Source organism: Squalius cephalus (genome assembly GCF_949319135.1).
Source record: "Squalius cephalus genome assembly, chromosome: 4".
In the NCBI taxonomy this organism is placed as follows: Eukaryota; Metazoa; Chordata; class Actinopteri; order Cypriniformes; family Leuciscidae; genus Squalius; species Squalius cephalus.
In genome coordinates, this window is record NC_137125.1 from 25,904,895 (window position 1) to 25,918,620 (window position 13,726).

General features: G+C 37.3%; 1 protein-coding gene across 1 annotated transcript; it reads right to left on the bottom strand.

The window, feature by feature from the left end:
• Nucleotides 1-3,424: 3,424 nt before the first annotated feature.
• Nucleotides 3,425-7,662, bottom strand: LOC307157069 (uncharacterized protein). Its single transcript, XM_079868839.1, has 3 exons — nucleotides 7,604-7,662; nucleotides 6,825-6,959; nucleotides 3,425-6,334 (listed from the first exon to the last, which is right to left on the bottom strand). Exons 2-3 carry the CDS (start codon nucleotides 6,907-6,909, stop codon nucleotides 5,406-5,408), a joined length of 1,014 nt encoding a protein of 337 aa, XP_079724965.1. The 5' UTR covers nucleotides 6,910-6,959; nucleotides 7,604-7,662; the 3' UTR covers nucleotides 3,425-5,405.
• Between the last annotated feature and the right edge of the window lie 6,064 nt (nucleotides 7,663-13,726).

The window sequence follows — 13,726 nt, forward strand, 5'->3', positions numbered from 1 at the left end:
GTTATGCCGATGATACTCAGCTCTATATTTCTTCAAAACCTAACGAAACTTATCAATTCACAAAATTAACGGAATGCATAGCGGATATAAAAAATTGGATGACTTGTAATTTCCTACTTCTGAATTCTGAAAAAACAGAGTTTCTAATTATTGGACAAAAAACTTCCTCACGTAATAATCTAGAATACTGTCTAACACTTGATGGCTGCTCTGTTAAGTCTTCGTCGTCGGTTAGGAACCTGGGTGTGCTCTTTGATACCAATCTTTCATTTGAAAGTCACGTGTCTAGTATCTGTAAAACTGCATTTTTCCATCTTAAAAATATATCTAAATTACGCCATATGCTCTCATTGACAAATACGGAACAATTGGTTCATGCGTTCATGACCTCAAGGCTAGATTATTGTAATGCTCTACTGGGTGGTTGCCCTGCACGCTTAATAAACAAACTACAGCTGGTTCAAAACGCAGCAGCTCGAGTTCTTACCAGAACCAGGAAGTATGACCATATTAGCCCAGTTCTGTCAAAACTGCATTGGCTCCCTATTAAACATCGCATCAATTTTAAAATATTGCTGATTACTTACAAAGCACTGAATGGTTTAGCTCCGCAGTACTTGAGCGAGCTCTTAACGCATTATAGTCCGTCACGTCTATTACGATCTCAAAATTCCGGCCAGTTGATAATACCTAGAATATCAAAATCGACTGCTGGCGGTAGATCCTTTTCCTATTTAGCACCAAAACTCTGGAACAGTCTTCCTACCATTGTCCGGGAAGCAGACACACTCTGTCAGTTCAAAGCCAGATTAAAGACACATCTCTTTGACCTAGCTTTCACATAATACATTATAGACTTCTATAATTTAATGTTAGGCTGCATATAGTAGGTCAGCCGGAACCGGGAACACTTCCCAAAAATCCTGATGTACTCGTTACATCATGAGAAGAATGGCATCTACGCTAATTTTAGTGTCTGTGTTTATCCCGAGGTTTTCCTGCAGCCTGCCGGATCCAGGCCGTATCCAGATCTGACGAAGGACCTTCGCCTGGACCGATGACAACGCAGTGCTGAAGTGCCAACTAGTCTCTCCCTATGGAGGATCCCACTACCACTCTACAGATAAGGCGTTGTCGGGAAAATTCGTCTCGCGGTCATACCCCAAAGCAACAAATAAAATAAAATTCCTTATCAAAATTTATAAGGAAAGACAAGTATTTTGTTTAGGCTTGGCTTGTAGGGAATTCCAAACCTGCATATATTCAAACGCACATAACTATAGAACTCATTCTAAATGCGCATGTGAACGCCATCAGTGTTTCTCACAGGTTCGCGTTTAAAGTCTGTGTAGAGAGAATGGTGTCGTCTTAGCGGCCTCTAATTTAATAACAAATGATCATTGCGACGGAAGCAAATCAATTAAAACTAACTTTAGATGGAAATAACTTAATTCTGCTGTAAAGCCGAAACAATCTCTGTTGCCTTAAATTATACGCTTATCTCTGTAAAGCTGCTTTGAGACAATCTACATTGTTAAAAGCGCTATATAAATGAAGATGACTTGACTTGACATTGTAAATTTAATTGTTGAATAATTCTAATAATAAAACTATAATGATAAACTTATACAACAAAAATGACTGTGCCCCCAAATATTTGTCTGTGCTCCTAATTTTTTTTATTTAGGCGCACCAGTGCTCCTTGTTCAAAAAGTAAGTGTAGAGCCCTGGTATAGGGGGCGATTTCGGACTCAGCCTTTGTGTTTCGTCTTTGTCTGCCTTAATCATTCATTTGTTGTCACTGACACTAATTATGTTCTGCAGTGCACTCATCAATCATTATCACCTGTACATAAGTTCAGTTCTGTTTCAGTCCAGCTGTTCGGTCTCATCTATTGTATGATTGTGTCAGTTTGCTGTTTTCCTTGTATAGTTTTTTATTAAATAGTGCCTACTTTCTTCATCTTCGTGTGCATTTGCATAGCGCAACCCATGACAGAATGAAGAGGACGAGGAAAAGGATCTCAACGATTGGCAAATGTATTCAAAGTATGCATTTATTATTATGTATAAATAATAAATGTATGTAAGAAGAAAATTTATGTCTGAAAAAAATATGTGTATGTAAGAGAATAATGTATGTATGTGTGAGAGAAAATATACTTCGTGCAGGTCTGGCACGATCGGGGTCACCGGACTGTTGTCAAGCCAGCCGCTGTTTGAAAATGCATGGTCAAGCCATTCGCCAAAAAAGTGGGTGTACGCCTATTAAAGGATTAGTTCACCTCAAAATGAAAATTTCCTGATAATTTACTCACCCCAGTGCCATCCAAGATGTTCATGTCTTTCTTTCTTCAGTGGAAAATAAATAAATTTTTTTGAGGAAAACATTTCAGGATTTTTCTCCACGCAATGGACTTCAACGGTAACCAAATTGTTGAAGTCAAAATCAGCCCTTCAAAGGGCTCTGCACGATCCCAGTCGAGAAATAAGGGTTTTATCTAGCGAAACGATCCAGATATAAAAAATGTTTTATCCAGATATCAATAGCTGTATTAGTATCAGTGATACTGGCCTTCATTCATAAAAAGATGGCATTAAAAAAGTATTTAAAATATACTGTCTTTTTGTTGTCTCTACATTCATTTTATAAATAAGCTGATATAAACCTATAAAAATATAAGTGTTTTAATTGCGATTAATCACAGAAAAAATGTGTGATTAATCGAGTTATTTTTTTTAATCGATTGACAGCACTAATATATGTGTGTGTGTATATATATATATATATATATATATATATATATATATATATATATATATATAAAATATTCGTGGTTAGTCATGGGTCATGTATGGCATTAAAAATGTAAACATTTAATTTAATTTGAAGATACCTGCAGAAACCCTGCCACCCTCACCTGTTGAACTTTTTACGGTGCGAGGACACGCCTTTATTCTATTCATCAGGAACAGTGTTCATGTTTTATGAAGAGTTTATGTTAGTATTTTTTTTTTTACCATTGTAACTGTTGTTTCTGTAACCTTAACCCAAAATATCACTTTTATACATTGCGTCATTATAAAAAAAAATGTATGACCTTGTTGGCTAATACCAGCTCACTAACTGTATTGTATTAACAAAAAAATTGTTTGGGACTGCAATTCAATAGCCTTGACTTATACTGTTTATTTATCAGTGTTAGTGATATTCTTACAATTGATGTGTATCTAAGGTAAAGTGTGTGTGTGTGTGTGTGTGTGTGTGTGTGTGTGTGTGTGTGTGTGTGTGTGTGTGTGAACCATTTTTGAGCAATAAATTTGCAATATCTTAATAACCATGTAAAAATGTTGGTCACATGGCCAAACCAGTTGAGAACCACTGCTCTATTGTATATTTAGCAAGGAAAGGCCAAAAGACAAACTGCTTTGGATTGTTTATTGCACCAAATTGATTTGAAAGGAAACAGTAAGTATCAACAAAGAATCAACTGTGCTGATAAAAAAAAAAAAAAAAAACTTAATCTTGACCATTATTTTAAAATTAAAGTCAGGAAATTCAGATATTACAACAATAAATAAAAAATTACATGACAAAATAAGCTATAATCAGCAGAAACAATTAATGTTCATTTCTTAGTCCTGGAGGAATCCCAACACTGCACATTTTGAAAGTCTCCTCTGAATCTGAAACTGAATCAGGTTTGTTTTAGGGAGGAACACAAAACATGCAGTGCTGGGGGTCCTCCATGAGCATGGTCAAGTATTATTTCTTTCAGTTTATGTCCTTTATTTATCATCTCTGTTACATTGTGGCATTTCACAGCAAGACAGAAGTTCAACTATATTTTGATTCAGAGGCATCAATATATGGAATTGAGTAGGGGTGTAACGATACCTTCATGTCACGATTCAATACATATCACAATACTGGACTAATGATACAATATTATTGCGATACTCCAAGACATATGATAAAAGGTTAACAAAAAATGTACTTTTGATTAAAGTGCTAAATTTGATATTACATTGTGGTTGTAAATGAATAGGCTTGGACTTGGTGCTGGAAACCCAATGCACAGGACAATAGAGACACCAGAATAAAAATATTCATGATTCTGAAGCTGAAAATACAGAATTACTTTAGACGAATATGCTTGCACTCTGTCACTGACTAGATATATTTAAAATAATGTAGGCCACTTTTTACTGGCAACATCAGATATTTGGCATTATCAGGACCCACAAAAATTCCCCCATAGCATTATTATACATTATATTCAACATTTATATATAGTGGGGTAATGTAGTACTGACACTAAAACTCTGAAAACTTGAATGTTTTCTCAGAGTAATTTTTATTTTGGGTGAGCTATCTTGCATTTTTGAATTGCGATATATTGTGACACGATATATTGTTATACCCCTAGAATTGACCCTTCGCAAAGACCCGCCCCCCTTAGTTAGTGTCGCTATGTCCGACAAGCTACGCTGCTCTCACGCCACACCATGTTCTCACGCAGTGAAAAACACATCGCGGAGCAGAGAAGAGACTGACAACACGCTGACAGACAGGACAGACCAGGTTACTTTTCGGTTACTTTTGATATTAAACATATTAAACAAAGTCTCACCTTTCAAATTTAGTAATTTTTTAAAAGAAATTTAAACGATACATACCGTTTTGTGGCTCTTAAATGTGTCTGACAGATCGCTGTAGACAAAGCATCAGTTAAAGCTGCTCGTGAACCGATCATCTCTTCCTTCTAGTGCATTTATAGCATCAAATAAACATGAATGAACATAAGAAGGAATGTTGTTTTAAACCGCGGAAAGGCGTCAGTACATTCCGTTTTTCAAGTTAAAATCCTCCCATGTTAATCTGCTATCTCTCCTGACTGCTTTGTCGGACAAAATGGCGGATGGCGGATTATGATTGGTTAGATCGCCTGTCAATCAAGCTCCCTGCGAAGGGTCAATTGAGTGATACCTCTACATAGTCGAAATTATAGGACATCTACCTCAAACGCTCAATATTTGAAACTATAGCAAAGATGACGGTCAGGTGGGGCCAGAGGATTACACATGCACATAAAAAAATAAAAAGCCACAAGTCAAAGTATAAAGAGGTGAAGGATGCAAATAATATAAGTGGTCATGAAGGTAGACAACCAGAAATGGCCCATATTCAGCTGCGGTTAATTTGACACAGATATGCATTTTCTGTTGCCCTACTCTTTAACAAATAATACAAACAGGATCTCACATTTGCATTAAGTGTAAGTGCAGTAAGTAAGTGTTAAAGGCAAAAAAAAAGTTTGTATTACATTGATCACAATTGAATTGTCTTCCTCCAGAGTGAATGCACAGGTGATTTTTGAAATTGCTAGTCTTTCTAAACCTCGTCACACCACGGAACACTGCATTTTCTTTCCAGAATGAGTTTGCAAATGACGTTTCAGGATTGTGTGATATGTGAAACTCTTCTCACACTGAAGACACTTGTAAGGCTTCTCTCGAGTGTGAACTCTCATGTGAATGTTAAGGTTTCCTTTAACTGTGAAACACTTTCCACAGTGAGAGCAGGTGAAAGGCTTCTCTCCAGTGTGAATTCTCACATGATCCTCACGGTTTGCTTTCTTTGCGAAACACTTTCCACAGTGGTGGCACATGAAAGGCTTCCCTCTGATGTGAGTTTTTACATGCCTCTTAAGGCGTTTCCTGTCTGTGAAACCCTTTCCACACTGATGGCATACACAACATTTGTCTCTTGAGTGAATACTCGCGTGCTGATTAAGGTTTTCTTTACATCGGAAACTCTTTCCACACTGACATATGAACGGCTTCTCTCCGGTGTGAATAGTCATGTGAGTCTTAAAACTTTCTTTTCGTGAGAAGCTCTTGCCACAGAGATCGCATAAGTAGGGGCTCACTCCAGTGTGATGTCTCATGTGGGTATTAAGGTTTTTTTTGTGTGTAAAACTCTTTACACAATGAGGGCATTTGAATGGTTTCTCTCCATTGTGAATTCTCATGTGAGTCTTAAGATTTCCTTTTAGTGAGAAACTCTTCTCACACTGAAGACATGTGAAAGGCTTCTCTCCAGTGTGAGTTCTCATGTGGGCATTAAGGTATTTGTTCTGTGTAAAACTCTTTGCACACTGAGGGCAACTGTAAATCTTCTTTCTGGTGTGAATTCTTATGTGCCTGTTAAGGTTTGCCTTTTGAGTGAAACTTTTTCCACACTGTTGGCAGGTGTAAAGGCTCTCTCCCGGGTTAAATTTTTCTTCCAAATCATTCAGTTCTTGACACTCCTCTTTCAGCAGCATCAGGTCTAAGTCAGAAACAGACAAATACCAGTTAACCCCAGTTTAATTGGCACAAAGCAACAGACATGATGATATGCTGGATCCTATATTTCTTTAGGACATGCCCCAAATACTTTCAAGCAGGCACTAATCAAACCCCTTATTAAACACCCAGGATCCTGCAGCACCAAACAAAAACCTTGAGGGAGCAGGTAATTATATACACTAATCTAAAATAAAATATAATAGTATATTAATAAAACGACTAAATTCATTCTGCTCCATCAAAAAAAAAGGGATCGAGTCTCTTCAGAAAATTTGGACTAAACCGCTCAATTAATCCGTATTAGGTTTATTACGATCTCTTTATGAACTTTTTGAAGCGTCAAAGTAGTGGTTGCGTAGCTGTCAATGGAGGAACAGAAATCTCTCCGATTTCATCAAAAAGATCTTCATTTGTGTTGACACTTTAATAAGCATCAAATGACTGAGTTCAGCTTTGAGAATGTAACCAACCTTTTTGTTCCTCAGTTTCTTCTTGTTTTATGCTGAATGTTTCTTCAATCCTTATTTCTTCACTCTCCTCTTTAATAAACGCCATCTTTATAATAGTGTGTCACATGGATCGCAGTCGCTTCACCAGGACTTTTTCTGTTTAGACAAATTGTCATGATTAAAATGAGAATAATTAACAGAAAGAAAAGTAAATCCAAACTAAATCTCTGGGTGCGTCTCAATCTGCTCTAGTTCAGTGAACTGGTAAGAGAGTGATACCTAGTTAATGGCTTGATTAGCTAAACTAGCGCTACAAATAAATAAAAGGACACCCATTATACAAACACTTCATACTTAGTTACTTGTGAATTATATTTAATTTTGATGATTTGTAGATCTTGTTTAAAACGTCATTGTCATTATTCACATTTATGTAACGTTAGTGCTCTTGTTGTATTTACACCAATTTGACCAGCATGTGTTCGAGCTATACGAATCACTGAATCATTTTAGGAAGCAATTGATTCAAATGAGGTGGAGTTTCAAACCCCCGTTTCTCTCAACACTATTTGCCAGTGACCGAATTCAGTTTTTTGAATGAGCGAAATGAGACGCACCTTTTCTGTTACTCATGTCTACATGCACTTTACTCACAAAAAAAACGTTCATAGTGTCAGATAAAGTATTACAATGGTACTTTCAATACTAATTAATTCAGTTCACAGTTCTTGTAAAATTATATAAAAAGTCCTGAACTGTTTTACACTGATTTAAACACTCTAAATGTTTAAAACACAAACCTTTTTGCAGCCGAATCACAACACAGGAGCGCGGCGCGACCTTGTGACGTCATATATCCAGACCAAAATAAAAGTCCCGATCACACACTGCTGTCTAAAAATCATGAGAGCAAATTTTTTTTTTTTTTTTAAAATGCATACAAATAATAAAATAGATGTCCGAGGTATTCAAAGTTGTATTCTTGATCATTTTTTCTAAAAGGCAAAACAGTAATGTTTGCAGATGTTTCTAAACACTGTATAAAACATTCTTCAGTTCCTGAATTCTTCACTGATGAAGCTGTGTACCAAGTTTGTCCTGGTAAAAAAATAACCATGCTAAGTATTTTAATGTTGGCATACTTTTCAGACTAATGATCAGCATACTTCAAGTGTGTTGATGATTAGTTTACGTAAAGCTGGCTATTTTGAAACAATACATTTTATACTAAGCATATTTTAGTTGTAATTGAATTGTAGTGAAGCATAATTTCAAGACGGATACTTAGTGCACGTTAAGTATGTCCCTGTTTAGGAACTAATTATATGCTTGATTAGTGAAATTAAAGTATACCTTATTTGTGTTATTAGTACATTACAAATTCTTGTAAACACACCAGCAATATACCATTAACACTAGAACTACTGGAATTATATGGCCATAGCAGTCGTTCTGACCGTTCATAGACTGCACCGAATGTCATTCTTATCATGTCATATTTACATTTGAAGCTTTTGGATGTCTGTCATCATATTTTATGACGTCATCACCCTAAAAATGTTTAAAATCCTCAAACAAAATCCTCAATTTGAATTAAACTGAAAAATATGGATTCAATGGAGCACCGAGCGCCAAGCGGACACAGATAGGCCTACATAATATGTAATGGTACATAATATGATATTTTTTGTAATGGTGAATTCAGGTTGATTGGGACACTTTTTCCAAATCATATCAATGGAAAAAGTGCCCTAATCACCCTGAATTCACCCGATAAAACTGAGTAAAGGCTACTAGACCGCTCACAGAGATGCGCACCTCGCTTTGTGTCTGTCAAGCGGGAGAGCAAAGTTTCTAACCGCAGTGAAATGGTTGTTTTTGAAAGTCAAAATGCCAACAAATGTGGATTGAAGCAGAATATTTCGTTTGAGAAAAACATGTGAATTTTGGAAATGATTACATCTATCTTTATTCAAAACATTTTGACTTTTGGACTTTACAACACTCTGGAGTTACTGGAAATATTTGGATCACATGAATCGGAAACAATCCTATGCAGCCACCACTGAAACCAAAAACCATGAATAAATGGATCTGTTATGTTAAAATAGGTAATAATAAACATCAGGACATGAAATTGAAATTCTAATGAATGTGAAAATATATAAGTTCATCAACAACCACAGAACAGCTAATTACAGATACAAATTCAAATTAGATAAATATTCTGCTAATTTCTTTGTAAAAAAAAAATCTTATTAACTAATAAATAATAACTAATAAAAACATCTCTAATGTGAATTTCAATGCATAGTAAAAACTTTTATGTACATGTATGAAACACATACACTCTAAAAAACGATTCGTTGGCTGAACAACCATTACTTACAAAAGTAATTCTATTAAACACAAAAAAAAAGTATTCATAACTTTTCAACCTCTACTTAACATATATAGTGTGTGTAACAAAAAGTTACCAGGTGAACTTAAATGTATGCATAAATAAAATGAAAAAACGTAAGTAATGTCAACTACTATAATAATTGCTTCAAAATTAAGTAAATCTAGCATAACATTTTAAGTAACTATACAGCCACGTGATATGCAATTTCCTGTGATGCCTTTCCAGCCAAAAATTGGAGCCATTTTGTGAAGCACATGTGAAGACGCAGAAAAGAGGTAAGCTTAACTTTTTTTAACTTAAGTTACACTTGATCGTTTATTGCATTTTTGGTCAAGAAATTAACTTTTAAACTGAATTTCAGAATTGCTACGAATTTTACATCAACAATTTGAAACGTGATACAAACACGTATGAAAACGTTTGTAGTCTACATGTTAATGTATGAAATGAGTGACTTTGCCCGCGACTATATATTTGAATTATTAAGCGAGTGTGCTTCCATTGAATGTATCAAGTGTCAAGTGTTTATAGTAGTCAGAGTATTTTATTGTGTTTTTCGAAATATATGACCATGCATCGCGTTGGCACGTATGCATTAAGAGGAATTCGGACGGCACTCTCCCCCACGGATAAATTCATAGGCCTACTTTATTCACTAGTTGTCATGTAGCTTATACTTTAGTATTTTTTAAGTAGGCCTAAATGTAATTGCCATTTATTATATGCAGGCTATGAGTTTTCGGATAAAAAAAAAATTGTACTTTGCGTATTTACAAATTCCCATATTCTCTAATCTCTATACATGGATCACGGGAAAGTCAAGTCAAGTCAAGTCATCTTCATTTATATAGCGCTTTTATCAACGTAGATTGTTTCAAAGCAGCTTCACAGAGATAAGCGTATAATTTAAGGTAACAGAGATTGTTTTGGCTTTATAGCAGAGTTAAGTTATTTTCCATCTAAAGTTAGTTTTGATTGATTTGCTTCCGTTGCAACGATCATTTGTTATTAAATTAGGGGCCGCTAAGACGACACCATTCCCTCTACACAGACTTTAAACGCGAACCTGTGAGAAACGCTGATGGCGTTCACATGCGCATTTAGAATGGGTTCTAGTTATGTGCATTTGAAAATACGCAGGTTTGGAATTCCCTACAAGCCAAGCCTAAACAAAGTACTTGTCTTTCCTTATAAATTTTGATAAAGAATTTTATTTTATTTTGTTGCTTTGGGGTAGGAACACGAAACGAATTTTCCCGACAACGCCTTATCTGTAGAGTGGTAGAGGGATCCTCCATAGGGAGAGACTAGTTGGCACTTCAGCACTGCGTTGTCATCGGTCCAGGCGAAGGTCCTTCGTCAGATCTGGATACAGCCTGGATCCGGCAGGCTGCAGGAAAACCTCGGGATAAACACAGACACTAAAATTAGCGTAGATGCCATTCTTATCATGATGTAACGAGTACATCAGGATTTATGGGAAGTGTTCCCGGTTCCGGCTGACCTAATCTATGCAGCCTAACATTAAATTATAGAAGTCTATAATGTATTATGTGAATGCTAGGTCAAAGAGATGTGTCTTTAATCTGGCTTTGAACTGACAGAGTGTGTCTGCTTCCCGGACAATGGTAGGAAGACTGTTCCAGAGTTTTGGTGCTAAATAGGAAAAGGATCTACCGCCAGCAGTTGACTTTGATATTCTAGGTATTAGTAACTGGCCGGAATTTTGAGATCGCAATAGACGTGACAGACTATAATGCGTTAAGAGCTCGCTCAAGTACTGCGGAGCTAAACCATTTAGTGCTTTGTAAGTAATCAGCAATATTTTAAAATTTATGCGATGTTTAATAGGGAGCCAATGCAGTTTTGACAGAACTGGGCTAATATGGTCATACTTCCTGGTTCTGGTAAGAACTCGAGCTGCTGCATTTTGAACCAGCTGTAGTTTGTTTATTAAGCGTGCAGGGCAACCACCCAGTAGAGCATTACAATAATCTAGCCTTGAGCTCATGAACGCATTAACTAATTGTTCCGCATTTGTCAATGAGAGCATATGGCGTAATTTAGATATATTTTTAAGATGGAAAAATGCAGTTTTACAGATACTAGACACGTGACTTTCAAATGAAAGATTGGAAAGGGGGGCAGCCAGACCTTGGGTGCGGGTTAGCCTACTTTTGGTAATGTTAACATATTAAATTCGAAAACACATTGGCTACAGCTCCATATGTGTGCACGATTTATCATTAAATAATAGCGATCTTGATTCAAACACAATATTATTCCTAAATGACAGCGACAACCCTGTCTCTTAAACCTTCAAAATTATTATCAAAATAAGTAAATACCCTTTAAAGGTCCCGTTTTTCGTGTGTTTTTTAAGCTTTGATTGTGTTTACTGTGTGCAATATAACATGTGTTCATGTTTCGCGTGTAAAAAAACACAGTATTTTTCACACAATTTACTTATCTGTATACCACTGTTTTCACTGTCCTAAGAAAGGGCTGATGACTTCCTTGTTCTATGAAGTCCCTCCTTCAGAAATACGTAACGAGTTCTGATTGTGCCAGCGGTTCCTGTGTTGTGATTCGACAGCAGCTTAGCGCACGTTGCCCGGAAAGGTCACGCCTCTTACCATAACGGGGAGATGCATGCGCTCAGGGAAGGCCAAACAAAGGTGATTAGACTCTGGGATGAAAATAACAGCGTCTCGACGACATGGCGACAAACACACTCTACAAACGCAACTCTTCCTCTTCTCCGTGGGAGCGCAACAAGACCACGCCCCCTTTTTTTGTGTATTCCTGTGGGCAGAGGTTAGTCAAAAAACTGTTCTAGTGACGTCATTAAAGAAGGAAGTAGAGGGATGTAGTCCAAATCGACCGTTCGCTGTAGGCGACTTCTGTTAAATAAATATCTCGCTTGGCATTGAACTTTGAGCTTTATAATTTTACAGATATTATTTATACTCTAACAACAACATTACACACTAACTAAAGTTTGAAACATGGGATCACGAAGAACGGGACCTTTAAACAAAAGTTTAGCTTCAAATAACGATTGTAGATCTTTATTTACTGTTTGGCTATTCCAGTTTGGACTGTTAAAATGTTTTCGAAGAGATTCGTTCAAAATCTCTGGACAAAAGTCTACATTAATTAACTCCTGTTTTGTTTTTAATAGATATTATTTAATAGACTCATTTTTAACCTAGGCTATTTTAATAGACTCATTTTTAACCTAGGTCATTTTTAACCTAGCCATTAGGGAGGCACAAGCCAGTGCACTCTTAGTGCCGGTCCCAAGCCCGGATAAATGGGGAGGGTTGCGTTAGGAAGGGCATCCAGCGTAAAACATGTGCCAAATCAAATATGCGGGTCACGAATAAGAATTTCATACCGGATCGGTCGAGGCCCGGGTTAACAACGACCGCCTCAGGTATCGTTAGCCATCAGGGTACCGGTGGAAATTGGGCTACTGTTGGCCGAAGGAGGAGGAGGAGAGGAGGAAGACGTCTACAGAGGCGACAGGGAAAGGAGAAGTGTAGGAGAGTGGAGGTTCGGGTTGGTACTTTAAATGTTTGCACTATGACTGGTAAAGGGAGAGAGTTAGCTGATATGATGAAGAGGAGAAGGGTAGATATGTTGTGTGTTCAGGAGACCAAGTGGAAAGGGAGTAAGGCCAGAAACATTGGAGGTGGGTTTAAACTGTTCTATCATGGTGTGGATGGAAAGAGAAATGGTGTAGGGGTGATTCTGAAGGAAGAGTACAGTAAGAGTGTAGTGGAGGTGAAGAGAGTTTCTGATAGGGTGATGATCGTGAAGATGGAAGTTGAAGGGATGATGATAAATGTCATCAGTGCCTATGCTCCACAAGTCGGCTGTGAGATGGAGGAGAAGGAAAGATTCTGGAGTGAATTAGATGAAGTGGTAGATGGTGTACCTAGAAATGAACGATTGGTGATTGGGGCAGACTTTAATGGACATGTAGGTGAGGGGAACAGAGGTGATGAGAAGGTTATGGGTAGGTATGGCCTAAAGGAGAGAAATGTGGAAGGGCAGATGGTGGTAGATTTTGCTAAAAGGATGGAAATGGCAGTGGTGAATACGTATTTTAAGAAGAAGGAGGATCATAGGGTGACCTATAAGAGTGGAGGAAGGTGCACACAGGTGGACTATGTTCTATGTAGGAGATGCAACCTGAAGGAGATTGGAGACTGTAAGGTCTTGGCAGGGGACAGTGTAGCTAGACAGCATCGGATGGTGGTCTGTAGGATGGTTTTGGAGACGAAGAAGAAGAGGAGGAGAGTAAGGACTGAAAGAAGAATAAGATGGTGGAAACTGAAGGAGGAAGACTGTAGTGTGAGGTTCAGGGAAGAGGTCAGACAGAGGCTCGGTGGTGGTGAAGAGGTGCTGGATGATTGGGAAACTACCGCAGGAGTGATGAAGGAGGCAGCTAGAAAGGTACTTGGTGTGACATCTGGAAATAGAAAGGAAGACAAGGAGACATGGTGGTGGA

Bases quoted from the DNA above. Each gene is read 5' to 3' on its own strand.
- LOC307157069 (XM_079868839.1), bottom strand. From the start codon at position 6,909: ATGGCGTTTATTAAAGAGGAGAGTGAAGAAATAAGGATTGAAGAAACA. The intron at 6,335-6,824 runs GTTGGTTACATT...TTTCTGACTTAG, and splicing joins AGAAACTGAGGAACAAAAAG to ACCTGATGCTGCTGAAAGAG.